The 19,165-nt window shown below is 39.9% G+C and overlaps 1 protein-coding gene across 1 annotated transcript; it reads left to right on the plus strand.

The window, feature by feature from the left end:
- The first annotated feature begins 1,154 nt into the window (after nt 1-1,154).
- On the plus strand, nt 1,155-16,715 carry tmem86a (transmembrane protein 86A). The gene is made up of 3 exons (XM_042495893.1): nt 1,155-1,285; nt 8,974-9,238; nt 10,877-16,715. Exons 1-3 carry the CDS (start codon nt 1,265-1,267, stop codon nt 11,302-11,304), a joined length of 714 nt encoding a protein of 237 aa, XP_042351827.1. The 5' UTR covers nt 1,155-1,264; the 3' UTR covers nt 11,305-16,715.
- Nucleotides 16,716-19,165: the final 2,450 nt, after the last annotated feature.

A 19,165-nucleotide genomic window follows, 5' to 3' on the forward strand; every position in this document is an offset into this window, starting at 1 on the left:
AGGTTATCCTGTTTGGGTAGAAATTATTGTATCAAATTACATAAGCTGTACTTTTATCATCTGTATCCTTATATAAAGTAAGTGAAATAAACTAAAATAGCAATTTATGTTACAGTTTTGTTTGTATCAAGTGTGATACTCGTAAAGTCTGACTGACCGATTGATATGCACAACACAACAGTTGCAGAGAAGCAGTGGTTGATAATAAAAAAATAAAGTAATTTAGCCTAAATAAGACAGTAATTGCAAATGAATAAACCGAATGTATGTATGTAATGAATTCTATAGAGAAGTGTAAACAGTGGTAAAACAGCAAATAAAAGTATTTAAAATGGGAAATGGCAATATAATGGTAAATTGTAAGCCCATCTGCCTATTAAGAAATAATAGTGGAAAACATTTGCCTGATCATGGACAATCCCTCCCACCCCCTTCATGACATGACAACCAGGCTAAGAAGCTCCCTCATTTAGAGCACCAGACTGATTTAAACCCACTGTCTCAGGGAGAGGCACAGAGATCATTCCTGCCAAGTGCAATAAGACTTTTTAACTCATCTGCCTTTGCAACAACTGGCTAAATTACACTTCCTTGTCATGCATTTAGTATATGTATTTATTTACTTGCTTTTTGTCACCATAGCCTCCTGTGTTGAAAGTGTCTTCAATCTATCACTGGTATTTTAATGTATGTATGTCATTTGTAACTGCTATGACTATCTATCTATAAGCAGAGTGGAGAGCCCAAACTGAGGGAAATCATTTTCACAGCAATGCATTTGAATCAGTGCACGTAATCAATGCGATCAATCAATGCAACCAGCAATCAATGCGTTTTATTAGAGCAATATCTCGATTTCATTCAGATGTTTGCAAGGCTTTCTAATTTGATTTCTTGCGCCTGATCTGACCCATTAACAAATGATTGCCTTTGCACAATCAAAAATAAGCTCGTAACAAATGTTACCAAAGAGCTCAATTTCTGTAAAATGTAAATAAAGGCCATCTGCTCCGATATGTAAACAGCAGACTGAGTCCTCCAATCAAAACGTCCGTCACATTATGACCCGCCCCCATCGCGAGCATTCTCTGCTCCTATTGGTCAGCAGAGTAAGTCCTGCCTACCCTACTGGATGTCGGGCCGCCCACCGGAGCGAGGACAAAAACAATCGGCATCTCTCACAGTACAACACAAACAGCAGGAATCTAGCCGAAATTTATAATTAAATACATTTCTCAACGACACCGACACCACCGAGGGAGAAATGGTTTCTCCAGTCACTGTGGTGAGTATCTGCTCCAAGCCAGCCTTGTTATTTTCCGCACATTAAACAGGAATAATAGTGGTAGCCAGTTTAGCTACATGATAACAACACCTCCAAAGATACAGTTTTTTCATCCTTATAAATGCTTCTGTCATTTTATGTTCATAACCGAAAGCCTACAGTCACTAACTCACTGTTTAAATGTAGTATTTGCATTATTACTCATAGCATGTCATACTTTGTCTTCGAAGGACAGCGCATGCTCGTTCGGCGATAACCGAATTAGCAGTAAATAAGAATGTCTTTATGCTAAATTAAAAAGTCATGTCCCCGTGAATAGATACGTTGTTAGCGTCTTGTTGTCTCGTTATGTCATAATATGTCTCTCCGTGTGCTGGAGACTCCAAGCAGGAACTTTTATGTACAGCGTGTCCGTTTCATTTGACATTTTTGACACGGTTTGGCAGCGACTCTCCTCGTCTCGGTATTCAGAGGGACGTTTCTACAAATTTCTAAAGGCAGCCCCGGACAAAAACGAAAACCAGTCATGTGACGACCTTTTTTGTCTTTTTTTTTCGTTCCCTCCAGTAACGCATGCGCCGAGCAGTGCTCTGCTGTGGCTGCCTTTCTTTTCATCTCCTTTGCTGTAGCTGTGCTTTACATAGACTCTTGTTTTGCCCATCCATTAGCCACATAATTGACCCAAGTGCCACTGCAGGGAATTTGCCATTTTAGAAAAAAAAGTGACAGCTACATGAATAATTTAACCCACCCGAGCATCCTCTTACTTTGACTGAGCTGCTATGAAATTTTACCCCATTTGCAGGGTCAACTTTGCCTGTAAACCCTGATGTGTAACCTGTGTGATCGCTGTGAGAGGAGCCTGTATGGAGGAATGCTTGCCATACAAATTGGTTCCCGTATTGGTGATGATGCTGTGCATGTCCTTTGGTTGCTCAATTTAACAATAAACCCTTGGCCACAGTTAAGCAGGGTTGCCCCAAAGGTGCTCAAGGGGGTCCATGGCCCCCTGAATTGAAAAGAGAAAAGTGAGTGAGCAAATGATATTGACTTTGTGATCATCATGAAACATCACATTAACCATTGCAAACAAAAGGCTATTAACATTTTGAAAGCTGGATCGACATCGCTCGTTTTGTGCTGCATTCAGACGCCTCTCACAAGCATTTAAACTTTTGAAACATGAGCAAACAGGTTGATTTCTCTCGCAAAGTCAGTAAAAGTTGACCAAAAAATGACCTGATCACTGGCTTTAAAAAGAGAGAGAGAATTATTAGAAAATATTATTAAATAACTTGGGAAAAATATCAAGAAATCTTTACTTACAATTATATATTTTAAATTAAGTTAAATATTTTAAATATTAATATAGAAAATATTTTAAATATATTTCACATATATTATTATTATATTATTTCTTTATAACTTTTTATTAATTTCTCATTTTAAGATCATTACTTGATGAGTTCCTTCGTTACATATTTTTCAAAGAAATTAAGCCAATTCGCTCAGGTTTGAAAGCTTTAATCATTATCATTTTCGTTTTAATTTGATTCATTGTTTATACAGTGCTCTCAGAGTGTTGTATGATCTATTATTTTGATTTATTGTAATACCTGAAGAATAGACAAAAAAAATTAGTGAGAATATCACTGGATATAGAGTATGCAGGCTCACTCTCTATGCCTGTGGGTAAAATACACTGTGAAAAAGGGCTCCTTACCCATTACATGCTGCTGTAACTCTTGTACATGTACCATCACATGCAGTCAGTCACCTAAAGGAAAGACCGGCACGTCCTGTAACAATTGTGGACTTTGCACTTGCTGGCAGAGGCCTGCTATAGTCCAGAGATACAGTGGGGGCTTCACTTATTGGCTTTTTAAAATACAATTTTGAGGTGTTTAAACATGTCTCTTGTCCCCGAAAGTATTACTCACTTCAAAACCTTCATATAATACTGCAAAAAGATAATGTTACAAAGGTGTATATTTTAACTGAGATCAAGTTTAGTATTCCTTTGTGTGGAAGCACACCCACATATATTGTACTGTGCCATACTGTACTGTTCGTCTGCAACTGACCTTAAGTTATCCTTGGAGTTAAAGCAGCTGTGCGAGGGATCCGTCTCACAACAGTGTTGCGTGATGCTGCGTAGAAATAATATTGTCATATGACTCACATGCCAGCTGTGCCTGCCAGGACCATACTTATGTTACAGTTTCCCTCTGCCAAATTAAGTACACAAGACTTTACAGGTCTTTTATATGTGTATGCATGTCATGTTTCTCACACTTGGCTAGCATATGACCCAAAATGACCCAGAAAAATTGAGTAGACCCAACTGGACGTTATTCAGTGCTTCAGTGTGGGGCTGTTGTTGGTTCATGGTCGGTGCAGAAGCAATAGCCACTAACATGAGCTTGTTCCTTCCTGGACGGCAGTTACAAGACAAGTTCATGCTCTGGTTGCTAGCTTTGCCAATTACAAAGGTGTGCAGGTTTTCATCACTACTTTTGAAAATAATTTTTCTCCCAAATAATGGAAGATAGTTAGCATTTTTCAAGGGATTCCCTATAATTTGTAAGCTTGAAAAATATATTGATTTGTAGTTTCATAGTTTCAGAAGAACTACATCTCTATAGTTCAAAATAACAGAAAAAATGTTTTATAAAAACCCTTTGTTTTATAACTTGGCAAAGGCAGCCATTTGAATCTGTTGTTCATCCCAGTAAATAAACAACTATTGCTTGTGAGTGAACTTGCAAATGCAGTCAATCATTAACTGATTCTCTAACAGGGGACAGAGACAGGTGTTTGCAGCCAGTCAGCTGTATCACTACAGCACTTCTGTAAACAGACTTTATATATAATGCGATCATTCACATGGCAAGATGATAACACAATGGTTTGTTTGTTTGCCTCCCAAATGAGGCAGTATGTTCTGTACTTTTATTCTGATGACTGTCATACAGGGCTCACTAATGTCCTCTTCAGCGTCCCTGCAGACAAACTGACGCCTCAATCAATGTGAGTGGAGTAGGTTACAGCTGAGACGATACCGTGTCGTAGACCCCTCCAACAGGCTCATTTAGGTGCATAACACAAATGAGGCTGAGCCCAAGAGAAATAAAACCATTACATCCACCGTAGACCAGTTTATGAAATCCAACAGGCAATTACGTCTTCTTGATGTAACAATTTGATGCGGCAAATTAGAGAAGAATAATTACATCAGATATTACAGCAGTAATGGTAGGTGATTTGACAAAAATATTCCCCAGACACCATCATAATTAAGATTAATGTCTGAAAACTATTGGATATTTCAGTCCAGCTAATAATCCAATGAGATAAACATTTCCCAGAAGATTTGCTTTTGTATGCTTTGTGGCACAGCTGTATCCCATGCGCTCTGTGCTTTTAGTTTTGTCTCTCTCCAACTTGCAGCCCTTTTTTCATTGTGTAGATGCAGTAAGTTTACATGAACAACAATGGAAAGGGAAACCGTAAAGTATGGCTCAAACGCAGCATGAATAGGACCAAAGGTTGTGGGAACCTCTGACTTCCTCCCACCTTCCTCCCTGGAATCTGTGTTCACCATCCAAACCCCTCACCAGACTCCAGTGATCTACACGTCCTTTGTTCTTTTGCCCCCCCCCTCAAATAACAATCAAACCGTTTGTGATTATGGATCATTCAGCCTAAATATCATTTGGATATGGGTCTCAGGCAAAGTATTTTTTTCTGTACTTTTTAACAGACAGGCCCCATCTGTGTAATGATACTGACGGTACAACTAACATTTGTCTTCTGTTGATCTGTTATCTTGTGTCCTGTGCTTAAGTAGCCACCAGCAGCCTGATAAACAGAGTTATAATATTGGCTTGTCTGGGAGTCCTGCCAGTTTAGTCTCCTCTGCTTGGCAACCATTTGGCCTTAATGTGGAAGATAGACTCACCGTACACTCTCTCACACACACACACACACACACACCCCCACACACATTTTTTGTCATAAGACTGGCTTTAATCTTTATTTATGTATCCATTTGTTTTATGAAGGCCATTGGAAGTAAATAATGTTGAGAAGAGGAGTGCATTAGTTCACATTATACACCTAGCTTTAGTTTTGCGTCAGTGGAAATATTCCTCTCATCCGTAAGAGACTGATAATATCTCAAATGTACTGTATACGTAAGAAGGAAGCAGAATATTTTATTTGTAAAAAGGTCAGAGCATAGTGCAGCTTTAACAGCTTATTTTTCCAACCTAACCAGTTCACACTCTTGGCTCTAACAATGGTGGTAAACCCGTTATTACTCTTATATCTAATAATAGTGTTTTAAAAAAGTAATAACAGGTGCAGAAACAGGACAATATAGCAAATTAGCACGCTAGTTGAAAAACTAAACATAGTTGAAAGCATTACTGTCACTTTACATTTTTACAAAAATCCCTCATATATTGGGAAATGGTATGTCTCAGTTTGGGAGCAAAGTTGAAGATATATCTTTGGTTCTGAACATGTATGACTTGGAAAATTATCACATATGAAAGTATGTGAATGTCATCATGAATACTAATAACTATATGAAGATGTATAATTCATCAATGGGAGTTGATAGTTTTGAAGACCTTTTAGTCCTTCACTGTGTGCATTCAGGCATTTGAGAAGGCTACAGGATGTCTAAAGGTTAAGATACTGCAAGATCAAGACCTTGCAGATTTTTAGACTCCAATGTTAGACTTTAAGGCGTGTGAAATTTATAAGGCTGGATCATTGTTCTAGCTCTATTTTTTTGGTTAAGACTCTGTCTATGCGCACGTGTTGTGCCAAAACCTTCTCAGATCTGATTTGTGCGGACATATAATGAAGTAAGGGCAGCTGAGGCTCATTACATTTATTTTATTATTCATCAAAGTGAAGACTGACCAAGAGTAGAACATTTCCTACATCAATTTGCCAAAGCCACAGTAGAAGATCTGAGCGAATGTGGAGACGCATAAAACCACAGGGTGTCTGCATTCTTGGCCCATCCTTAGTCATTTTAGAGCTTCATGTTCTCTGCAATCAGATCTTAATGATACAGGGAGCCAGTATAAATCAGCTAAAACTGGCATGATATGTCCTCACTTTTAGTTTTGTCAGGAGTCTCAAAAGCAGGGTTATGAGTGCAGCCTCAATAGATCTCTTTTGTAAAAATAGTGAAAGGTGCACCACATTAGTTTGGCATGCCTGTGAGCAACACATGAATTAATATGACATTATTTTGTAGATAAAGTAACGCGGTTTTTGTCACTTTATGTTGTGTGTGATATAGAATTTAATGGGACACAGTATAGGTTGCACTTCTGCATTTTTTGCATGCCTGCCACCACAGACACAAAGAGTATAGGGGTGGATTTTATTTTAGAAGTTGTAAACAGGGAGTGGGTGCCATACTGTTCCCTGTATTGTAAAAAGGGAGACTGAAAATAGTTAAAAGAAATGGTAAAACTAAGCAGAGCTGATCAAATATAAACAGTTACTGTCATTCTGTTCCTGTGTTGCCTATTTTTTTTACCTCAGATGTTTTCAAAAACACATTTAAGTGTACTGTTTACCTGTAATTCAAAACTATTTACTATTTACTTGGTGCGGTGCAGCGCATTTTGGTAGTTGAGAAGAAGCAAATGCCATAGCCGTTTTTCTCTGTTTCTTCCGGCCATGTGACTCCAATTCCAAAAGTATTTGCATCTCTCCACTGCATAGAAAGTTTTATGAAAAGACTATTTTTCCAGTAGTTTAGTACAACACAGCAGATAACACCCAATATATACTCTTTATCTTTTGTCTCAACATGCTTGTGACTGTGAGGGAAATCCATATTGTCTTCCTGCTGTGTTAGCTACACCAGGGCAGGCTTGAGGTATTTTGTCTGGTCCCATACAATAATTTGGCTGTTTTATTGAGTAGTGCCATCATCAGTGATCACTTCCTCCCCTCCTCCAGAGACATTAACCATATGAACTAAAGTGACCCTTCATTTTCTCCAACCTCCGCTCCTTCTCACCCTTCCCTCTACTCACGTGTTCAATCCTAAAGCCAGCTGTCATATAAATGCTTGTAACCCCATCCCACTCTGCTCGCTATCCCCCTCCCCTAAAGCTTCACTTCCCCACGCTTCCTCCCGCTTATTTCGTCTGCCCTACTTACTTATTCTTTCGTGAACATTGCAGTTGGAGCATCGCTTTCATTTGCATCATTTTACCCTAAGACAGAATACTTATGGAGATGGATGCAATGCGGCCACTGTAAAATATTAATTTGGGACATCAGATGGCTGCACAGTCTTTTCAGCCCTCTCCCTGTTGCACTATGACCCTTTCTCTGTCCTCCCTTCCCTGTCTTACTTGTGTCCTCCTTATCTTTCCTCCAGTGATCTCAGCTCTAGTGAACCCTCACTCAGTTCCTCTCCCTCCTAACCTCTCCTCCTCTCTCCTCTCTGACCCCCGGGGCCTCCTGCCTCAAGCTTAGAGAGCGCTTCTCAGAACCATAGGTGGGTAGTCCCTTCAGAAGTGTTGTGAAACCTCTTTCTAGCCCTGTTTTTGTAATTTTGTGACCCTGCTGGGGATTGTCTGTTTGGACAGAAAGAAATATGACTTGTAACACAGTTTGAAAGAAGAAATTAAGACTTCAATATTCCACACAGTTCTCAAAAACATGAGAACAGAGAAGAAGGTGAAGCAGGGGAGGAGAGGAGAAACAAGATGGAGAGTGATAAAAAAAGAAAAGAAAAAAAATGTTACAGGGAGTCAAAGGAACAGGAGTGTGGAGCTTTTTGCATTTCCCCTTCTATGTGCTGTTTCTGCAGAGTTTCGCTTCAGCTACAAAACACGTGCATGTGTGACACAGTGATGTAAACGAATAACCACACAATGAATGCCTGAAGACTGTTCCAGTCATAACCCAAACCACTGTCCCAAATAAGCAGAAGTGCTTACAGTTTGCTGCTTATGTTCTGTCTTTTAACCCTGGGAAACATGGATCGACATCAGTTTTCCTCTGCTGTGTTCATACGCCCTCCACAAACTGTTTTACCCTTGAGACCTGAGCAGTTTGATGTCTTTCTAGGTAAAAGGTGACAAGAAAACTACATTAAAACGAGTTTTAAAAAAAGAGTTTAGGATCAATAGAGGATTATACCAAAATATTGAAAAATGTCCAGAAAGCTAAATTTGTAATTATAAGAATTTTATATTTTAAATTATGTTACAGGGAAAAAAAAAGATATATAAAATAAAAGCATATTTTTTCAGCACTTCTTTTTTAAAAAATTAATTAATTAAATTAATTTAGTTAGATTTTTGGGGCTTTTTCCCTTTATTGGACAGGATACTGACAGCGTGAAAGGGGGAGAGAAAATGGGGATGACATCCAGCAATTGAACCTGTGGCCACTGCAACAAGCCCACTCTAATTTGGTTTCAAAGGGTTAATCAAACATATGGGTTACAGTACCTCAAATAGGTTTCTGCTTCCCTTGATACATTTCAAGCCCTCTGCCTTGCAAAAAAAGCCCTTTTGATACACTTAATTTAAGTTAGGAATGCAATAGTGTCACATTGCTCACTGAAGAGAATCGCTTGATATAAGTACAACCGGCTATGACTTAATTGATAATGTAGATTTTTAATCTGCTTTCAGGTCAAGAGTGAAGGCCCCAAGCTGGTGCCATTCTTCAAGGCAACCTGTGTATACTTTGTCCTGTGGCTTCCCACCTCAAGCCCATCCTGGTTCAGCGCTCTGATCAAATGTCTGCCCATCTTCTGCCTCTGGGTCTTTCTTCTGGCACATGGATTCAGCTTTCTAGGCGCTCACTCCAGTGCCCGCAAGATTTTGGCTGGCCTCATCTTTTCTGCTCTGGGCGATGCCTTTCTCATCTGGCAGGAGCAGGGCTACTTCGTCCATGGTGAGGAGAAACTTCACAGTATTACACTTGTCTCATCTTTCATATGGATTTTTACATGTCAAAGGATAATTCTGGTTTATCTCAGTTTTGTTTTATAGTTTTTATTTTTGTAGTTTTGGTCATCACTGCTGTCAATAAAACGTATTGTCAGTGTAAGTCAGTGACATCCTATTGCAAGTTAAAAACACACGAGTGGTCAGGTATTCATACAGGTTTTGAACAAACCCATATTACTCATAAAGACTTGAAAGATGAAGTGAAGACCAACAGCAAATCTATTGTAAACACCCATAATGGTTTACAGATGTAACCTGTGGTTCAAGTTTGACTTTCTGCACTTACTTTTTCCTTATACTTCCTGGCTCACTTCCACATTAAGTGGTAGCTTATCTGACCAAACGTTTGGCCTGTTTCCCTGCTGTATCATTGCCTGTTAGACTGGTTCTGACATGTTGCAATGTCGCATTGCTCCATATTCTCAGAGTCTGGTGAGTAGTGAAGTTATTAAAACCAAAAAAACATTAGCCAAAACTACAAATTTAGCAGGAGCTGAATTGTAATAAACATAAATTACCCTTTATTTTCTTCACTTCATCTAGGATCACACTTTATGCTTTTATTTTACATTGGATATATCGATAGGATGCGGCTTAGTTGGAATGTATTTAATGTATGAATGTATTTAATTTATTTGGTAATGTTTTTTGGGGGGTTTTTGTCATAAGATATACTAAGTAAACATTGTTTAATGTTTTGAAGCCTGAGCAAATCGACTTGATTTCTTTAAAAAAAAAGTGAGGAAAGCAATAAGTAATTTAACAAGAAATAACCCCCCAAAATTACCAGCAATTAGTAGTAAGTTAAAAGAAAATCAGCTAAATAATGACCTGGAAAAAGGGCTGTAAATCTAAAAATATTATATATTCTGTAACATTTTGAATATATAATTCTAATATTCACAAATATAGTTTCTAGACATTTCCCCCTTTTAAAATAATTTTCAAATCTGTTTTCTTTCTCTCCTTGTTTAGAACATAGTTAGGTTTTTTTCTTGTCACCCCTTACCAATGTCTTACAATTCGCTCATTGCCTTTTCTCATGTTTTGAACTGAACTGAACCTTTTTGCTCAGGTTTAAAAGATTCAAATAGTTTTGAGAAGCGTCTAAATGCATCACAAGAAAAACCAATGTGGGGCGCCCAGTAGTTCAGTTGGTAGAGTGGGTGCCCCTTGTACAGAGGCTAAGTCCTCACCACAGTGGCCGTAGGTTCGATTCCAACCTCGATCTTTTGCTGCATGTCATCCCCTGTCTCTCCCCCTTTCATGATTGAACTGTCTTAAATAAAAAAAGGCAAAAATAGATAGTCTTGGGGGAAAAAAACAAGAAAAACTGATGTCCATCCAGGTTTCAAAGGGTTAAAGATTTTTTTTTCATGTGTTTAAAATTTAAGAAAATACTTATGGGAAATATTTTAAAACCTTTAATTTAAAATTCATGCCATTTGAAATTAAAATATTTTAAAAAATTAAATATTTTCATTTGTTTGTCTGAACGTTACCTTCAGACAACATTGTACCACTGTGGAACAGCCCGAAGGAAAGAATGCGTTAAGTTTTAATCATATATAATGTACTGCAGGCCTTCTGATGTTTGCCATCACCCACATCCTCTACTCGTCGGCCTTTGGGATGAAGCCCATTAACATGTCTGCTGGCCTGGTGATCACTGCTGTGTCCTCTCTGAGCTACATGCTGTTGTACCCTTACCTGTCTGGCCCCTTCACCTACCTGGTGGCCGTCTACATCGCTCTGATCGGCTTCATGGGCTGGAGGGCCATTGCAGGCTTGCAGCTGACCAACGACCTGTGGACCTGGACCAAGCTGTCCGCCTGCCTGGGCGCCGTGCTCTTCATGGTCTCTGACCTCACCATCGCTGTCAACAAGTTCTGCTTCCCAGTGCCCCATTCGCGCGCCATCATCATGGCCACCTACTACGCTGCCCAGATGCTGATAGCACTGTCAGCCGTAGAGTGCCAGGATGTGGAGGTGGCCAGGAAGAGATTGTGAGGTACCGTGGTGCCAGCAGTGAATGGGCGCAAAGCGGGGAAGGTGGCAGCCACCCCCACTCCAGCCCTGAGTGATCATGGACACATCTCACTGCCAGATCCCCAACCCTCGACCCTCATCTCAGTGTGGCGCTCCCACACTGTTACCATGACGACTGGTTCACTCCAGTCTTCTCACAGCTATCCCCCTACTACCCGACTAGTATGGTAGTCTCACACTTGTCTTCTTACCACGAAGATATGGTAGTATTATCTTCAGCATCTCCCGACAACAGTCCTACCTGCCTCTTCCGATCCTAGAATGGCTGTCTCCGAACCTAGTTGCCATGGAGACAGACGTAGTAATATTAACCTGCTATATATAGAGAGTATTACTTTACTTTTAACTGATATGTTTTAATTTAAGGGGAGCATGTCACTGGGGACCTTTAAGTGAGTGTGTGTGGGAGAGTGATTGTGTGTGTGTGTGTGTGTGTGTGTGTGTGTGTGTGTGTGTGTGTGTGTGTGTGTGTGCGTGTGTGCGCGCGTGTGTGTGTGTTTGATTAACACTCTTACCTCGCTTTTCACACAGTCCCATTACACACAGTCACCACACTGACTCCCACTACACACCTCTACTTTATGTGGTCCAATAATGCAACATAACATCTTATTTTTGTCTTTTCTCTTTGCCTGACACCTTGTTAAAAAGGGATTTTTTATTATCTGACTGACTTGCCCATGTTTGGCTTTTCCACTTTCTTTTGATCCCCTGAATTAAGGGTGCTATTATTGAAGTCAGGAGCGTTATCCACACCTGCTTTATTATCTGCGGCCCCATCCATTTCATATGTAACGACCACACTGCCTTTGTTCACTTCTTGATTTACTATCCTCTACAAATCAACACCCAGTCTCTGTGGATGAATGAATTATGCTGTCTTAAATAACTATATTCGCAGACAGAGAAAGACAAAGCTGAAAAATAAAGCAATGAGTTGGAAATGCAAGCAGGAAAAGTTGCGTGACTGCAACAAAGGCTGTGTATTGTAGTGACTAAGAGTTGGAGATTGTTTGTGGAAGCTTGATCCAGGTATTGACACTGTCCTGCTGTCACAAAGAAACTCACAGTAAACACTGTCCTCGCAGCACACCGCTGTGCACAATGTAACATGACGTACAGTGCACCTGCTCCGCCTTTCGGTGTTATGTCTCTCAGGCGTTTTACAGTTTTTTGCCTGCCAGTTTTTCCTAGAAATGTAGGTGCAAATTTTGACACGCTCACACACCTGACACCTACGACCCCTGCTGGTTTAGTTATTAGGAAAAGTCCACGGGGTTCATATTGCTGGACTAGATCAGCCGTCCCATGCTGTCATTGGCCAGGGACCATGTTTTGAAGAATGGAAAAGAAAAAGCTATGTTACTGGCTGGAATCTTTTGTTTATCAACTCTCTCTCTGTGTATCTGGGCCTCAGAAATTCACTCACTCATAACGACATGCACACAAACATGCCCATAAACATACACATTGCCTCTGGGTAGCTGAGTGAGAAAAAAAGGGAGATGGGGAACTGGCTTGTCACGTGAGGGAAAAGTTATCCCATTATTCTCAATAATTCCCTCTCGCAGGACATTTCATCAGTTTTAATCCTGCAAAATCCACCACGGCTAATCCCCAACAGGTCGGCTGATATTTTTTGTCTTTCATCTATCACACATTCCTCTCTCTCACCTTTCATTTGTTTCGCCTGCTGCAAATGGTGTATGCTAGGATGAAGTGTCTAAATATTGAAGAAGTATACTGTATACCCTTTCCTCAGATTTCTACATACTGTATATCCATGTTTTGAGAGTATGCGTGTGTGAATGTGTGTATTGCCTTTGTCTTTGCTGTTGAGTGAACATCTGTGTGTGCCTGTGACAAGTCAGAACCAACTCAAGGCCAGAAATGCTGTGAACCATCATAGTTTGTGTGGAGTAGACTCACTACTGGATATCTTAAATGTATTCTCACAAGGCTCGTAAACCGTCTTCATACCTCTCGCCTCTTAAAATTTGTAACCTATTTCTGCCTTTTATAGGGTCCCCCGATGGTGTTATCAGTTAAGTATGACTTTAAGGTAGTATTTGATGGGGTACAGTATATAGAAACTAGTGTTTATCTATTCTTTATTCTAATTTGACCTTGAGGCTGGGGCAGGTGGTTTTCTGGAAAAGGGTAAAAAAAAAAACAACAACTCCAGATTTTAAAAAATACAGCCCTTGTCCTTCCCATTCGTCCTAAGCCCCTCCCACCAGACAAGTACGGGCTTATGCACACGCTTCATAGCAACCTGAATGTGTATTAGTCATTCATTTCAATCATCCTGATCATAATTATGACCCCGAAAGCAATAGCTGTAATTCTATGAGAATTACTGTTTCCTTTGCAAACTTGTGGACCTATCAAGCCCTTTGAGACAACATACTGTGCTTCGAAGCTCTAGCTGGCAACATTCAATTTGCAGCAGCTATGAGCCTTTGGCTATGGTTTGCTGAAGGCTAAACTTATCACAATTTTCCCTGACATGCTTTGCTGATATTGACGTTTTATTGTGTTTCTGCTAGACTCTCTTTTTGATATGTTCGTCTTCCATTTTTGTGGCTGCTTTTGCATTGCAGGCATTTGTTGCCAATACTGGAACAGCAACTTTTTCTGCACAATTTTCTGCCAGTTAATCAAGCTGTCTCTCTGTGTGACTGGCCAGAGTCTCCTGTCAGGGGTTAGATCTTCTTAACTTAAAAACGAACCAGGAGGAGGTGCAGAAGTCTAGTTTCTCTCAGATTACTTGAATTACTATGTGGGATTCTTGCCCAACGATGCTAAAAGAAAGCCCACCCTAGCTTTAACAGTAACCTTTTCAATTAGTGGACAGGCCTCCCCTTACCTGTTACCTAGTATACATCACTGGCATTATGATTAATACCGCCAAGAGTTTGTATAATAGAAAGAAAATCAGTTTTATCACAAATAAACACTCACAGTTCAAAGTATTAATCACTAACAAAAATAGCAATGTGACATTTTTGTTTAACGTTTCAGTCCACATGCACCTTAATGTGATATATTGTGCTGTATATCAAACAAACGGGCATGGAAAAGAAACAGCCCCATGTTATGGGTTCCTTTTGCTGGGTCAATGACCCCTAGAGCTGCCAGCAACACACCCACATACATACACACAAAAAAAACCCACACACATCAAAATGTGTTTATGCATCACATGAGCCACCATCGCAGATCTGCAGGCAGATCATGGTGTTGACACTCAGCGAGGTTACTTAAACATCAAAAGCAGCACATAGTCTTAGTTTGACCAGGAATGACACTCAGCCCAAGCGTCTACTCCTGACCGACGCTTTGCCGGATAGTTCCTCAATCTCCTTTCAGCCTGTCAGCACACTCGTCAGCACGATATTTATGCTTTGTCAGTCAAAAGTGTTTCATCAGTCTATCTGTGTGACTAACGCCCAGCCGTAGCAGTGCTCTCCCTCTTTTCATCTCATCCACCTCACCAGCAGAACAAGTTTCTGTCAACAATTAATAAAAGCCTTTATGTCCACAGAGGCTTGCTTGCAGACATACATTTGTCTGCTTTATGCTGTCTTATATCAGGGTTTAGTGGCGTACATGCAGAGATGCTGGTTAACATGATTGACTATCTGGTATGCAGTCTAAAGTAAGACCATGAGGGAATGAAGAGATCGACTCAATCCATCTGACTCATACTTAATATGTGGGCACTTTATGTAAGCACTACTTTCTTTGTCTTCTGCCACATAAAGCCTTCCTAATGGCTTCATGCCAGAAGACAGGCTTTACTTTGAAGTGTTTCTGAGATTATTTTTGTCGGCCGGCCCACAGTTTGGAAAGTCTTCATGACTTTGGAAAATGAAGTTACTTTTTACCAGAGTGATAAATGAGTGGTAGCCTGTAAAACAAGAACTCAAATACCATGTTTAGGTTTTAATACTCGCTCTGCTTCTCCTCCATCGTTTCTATTTTTATGTGAATTGGGCGCAGATAATCGAAGCTGAAAGCATGACAGAAATTTGAACTTGTTTCATCGAGTGGAACTTCCTTGTATTAGAGTCCTCTCATGTATCAAACAACCTTTTGTTTTGCAGGAGGCAGAGGTCTCCCTCGTTGGTACAGGAGTGCATTTGGCCCTATACTTAGGAAAGCGGTTATTGTTAAGCGATACTGTAGCTGTAAATTAGTCGAGGAGGTGAAATGTGACACACAGGGGAAGACTCCCTTTGCATCCGGCCTGTAAGCTGCCATCCTGTCCCCCCACAGATGGCAGGCCAGAAGGCGCATCACTTTACCTCGGCCTGTCAACAGCCCTGTTGTTCTGAGCTTTGTGCATGCAGACAAAAGGGACCTGGGAGAGCTGTGGGAGGCCAGTATGGTCCATCCTGCGCTGTGAGTAATGAGCTGGAACCAGTAGCTGTTGTAGTAGAGGGGGCCCGTGGTTGAACTCGGCCTTCCGAATAAGTCGGCACTTTTCTTTCAAAGTTCTCCCTCTTTCTTTATGCTGATGTTTCTTGTGATGTTTCATTTAAAGACTTTGCTGTATCACACAGCAGGTGATATTCAAAACAAAGCTGTAAGTGTTTCTTTACTCATGCATGACACGGTTGAGAATCCTCCATGTCAACACTCATCTACTGCGGTGGAAAAGTGCGCACTACACACCCAGGTGTTTTTATGACTGAAAGTCCTCCTTCATGTGTATGAGCAAATAGCGAGTGTGTATTGCAACATTTGTAACCTGGATCTACAGTGTGCTGCACTTTTCTGTATACAGCATAAGGCCAGTCAATCTCTCTTAAAACTATCAGCTAGTGTTTTAACAAAATGTTTGTTGTATCTTTTAAAGTATATATTCCTTTTTCCATTTAAGTCTTTTATTTTCTTAAGAGAGACAGCAGAAGTTACTGATTTGATATTGATGGTTTTAGCACAAGAAAGTGATGCATGGACGCATGAGAGAATGGTTTTTCTTTAAAAGGCATTAATTACTCTTGAAGTGTTACAAACCTTTATGTATAGATATTTTTTAAAAAAATGTTATCCTTTTATTTGCAGAAAAGCAGCCCCTAATGTTATTGTTGCCTGTCACTGTGGAAAGAGCTGGGTTTGTTTTCCACGAATAACTTTTGAAGGCCCATTACAATGCATCATATGACCTAATTTTATGAACAAATGTTTTTCTCTCTAATTTTTATTATATGATATATTTTACCTTGTTGTCATTGATTTTCACTTTGTGATTTCTTCATTTCATGACCATAGAGATGAAATAGTTTCTTTGCTGTAGTGAAACTGCTATGAATGTGAATATCTATTGGGAAAATAAATGCAAGTACAATGCAACTTCAACATTACATCCTTTGGTCTTTTCTGTTTGTTTCCCACTATCAAAAGGTGACGCATTCAAAATGTCAGCTGATGTTTTATAACAGCTCTGTGTTTTGTGTCTCTACAGAAGCTGTTGGCCCTCAGTGGCTAAAGTGCCATTAAGGCAGAAAGGACTGGAGGACAACAGAGAGCTCTGTTCTAGTAACTGCTGCACTCTTTTGTCTGGTCGAGGTGGAAAATGTGCTTTCAACAGGCTTTAACTCTGGAAACTCATCCAGACCGCTACCAATACTTCCTCTTGCCTTCTCTCACTCTGTCTGCTTTTTCCCTCTCTTTATATGCACACACACACATCAAATCTTTTAGTTTTTTCCTATGGGAACTGTGCCAGTTCTCTCCAAATGCATCTCATTCATTCACAGCCAAGGTCTCACCGTCAAAGAACTCCAGTCTTCTACGAAAATGAGGCATATCTGTAATGGCCATTATAAAAACAGGCTCAGTGACACAAGCTTCCACCGAAATGAGGAAATCTGATGAAATGATGCTGCACCTTGAAATGAATGTGAAAGACACTGCAATTATCTCAGTGCTGAACAACATTGCCTCATTCAAGTTATGTATCGAAAAACCCTTTAATAGGTTTTCATCGTGTATCTGTTTATCTCGTCATATAAATGCAGTGTGATAAAAGGAGATGCATTTACTTCCCTGTTGGTGCAGCAGCCTTTAGTTTCTGTCAAATACCTAGACTGACTATTCAGGCTTTTACCTCACACTGCTTCCACTTTATTGTGTCGTAGCTGAGCAGCAAGGAAGGCGGAAGGTAGCAGTGACGTCAGTTTATCGCCTGTTGGTGCTTAATTGATTTGAACCTGGCAACTTGACGCTGCCAGTGCCCTGGTGGCTCTATAGAAATGGAGTTTTTGTGAGCCAGCGCAGTGACGTCAGGATGGAGAGGGGTTGTAACCTCTCTCTGTCTATTTGGCAGCTCCTTACTGGACCACACTCACTCTCTCAAGGAGCAGCAGACCATTCTGAGGCAATGCCCATACAGAGGCTGTCAGGCCTCTTTAACCTGAGGGAAGCCATCACACTGCAGTGGGAAAGTAAATGGACACTTTTACCCAAGTAGCCAAAATGACTTGGCCCAACATCAGCCTGATTTTGGCATGCCGGAAGAAACAAGTTTGGCTATGTCCGGTTGCCCAACTCGGCTAAGACTCGGGATGAATGACGCCCCAGGAGCAGACCAAATAAACAAATAAACTGGCCCGATTACGCTGCCAACACTGGGCTGTTATCAAAAATGACCCAGTCCAGCATCAGCTCAAAATTGATATGAAATAAGTTGGGCTGTGTCTAGTTTCCTGACTGGGCTGAGTTTCAAGATGAATGATGCCCTCTATATTGGGCCCAAAATTGGCTTAGGTAGTTTTGAAATTAACGATCACAGCACATACAGTGGATATAAGGTTTAAAGGCTCAAATAAAATATGTTTTTGACCCTTTAAAACCAGAGTAAATTGGCTTGATTTCTTTAAAAAGAAACATGGGAGGAACTTACAATTTGAATTTCAAGCAAATTTTCTGATATTAGCGAAAAATAAATAAATAACAAAAAGAAATAGAAGAAAAAGAAATAATACATTGATAAAACACATAATAATAATTTTATTATTATTAACAACTTCTAATAATTTTTCTCACTCTCTCTATTTTTGAAAACTAAATTTCAGGTCATTTTCTTGTCATTTTTTCTTATTTCTTACAATTTGTGGGAGATGTATTGCCATATTGTCCATTGCCTTTTGAAAAGAAGTCAAATTACTTTACTCAGGTTTTAAATGTTTAAATGCATGTGAAAGGCGTCTGAACACAGAACCAGAAAACTGATGCTGTTCTCAGGTTTAAAGGGTTAAACAATATTGGATGAATTTGTTGCCCTTTTTATAGCCCCCAAACCTTGAGACAATGCCACCGGACAGTGGTACTATACATATAGAAAAAATTTTAACAGATAATACTTGATATGTCAAGTTCACCTGCTCTCGGTCAGTCAGTTTTACCTGCTTAGGACCAAACAAACTGCAAAAAAACTAGAAAAAAGCAAGAAGTGGCTGCTGGCAAAACAACAGCACGGAAAATAAAGTGTCTCCTTAAATCTATGAGTGGCAGACAGTCATACACTCTAAATATGATTACATAAAGTAAAATAACATTAACTTGTCCAGTTTCTGTCACCTGAACTGGGAAAGTACCGTTATTTATGAAAGGGACCACAGCTGCTGCACGGCTCATCTAATGTGGATGATAACAGCTGGGAGTCAGCTCCGCACCCTTACTGATTCATTTCAAATCCAATTATGTGCTAGAGACAATGCAAAAAAAATGTCACACTGTCCTAATACTTTATGACAGCATTGTATGGGAAGTTATAGGAGGTGTCTGACATATTTATAAGCATTTAAGTGTT

This window comes from Plectropomus leopardus, chromosome 11, assembly GCF_008729295.1.
Source record: "Plectropomus leopardus isolate mb chromosome 11, YSFRI_Pleo_2.0, whole genome shotgun sequence".
Lineage (NCBI taxonomy): Eukaryota > Metazoa > Chordata > Actinopteri > Perciformes > Serranidae > Plectropomus > Plectropomus leopardus.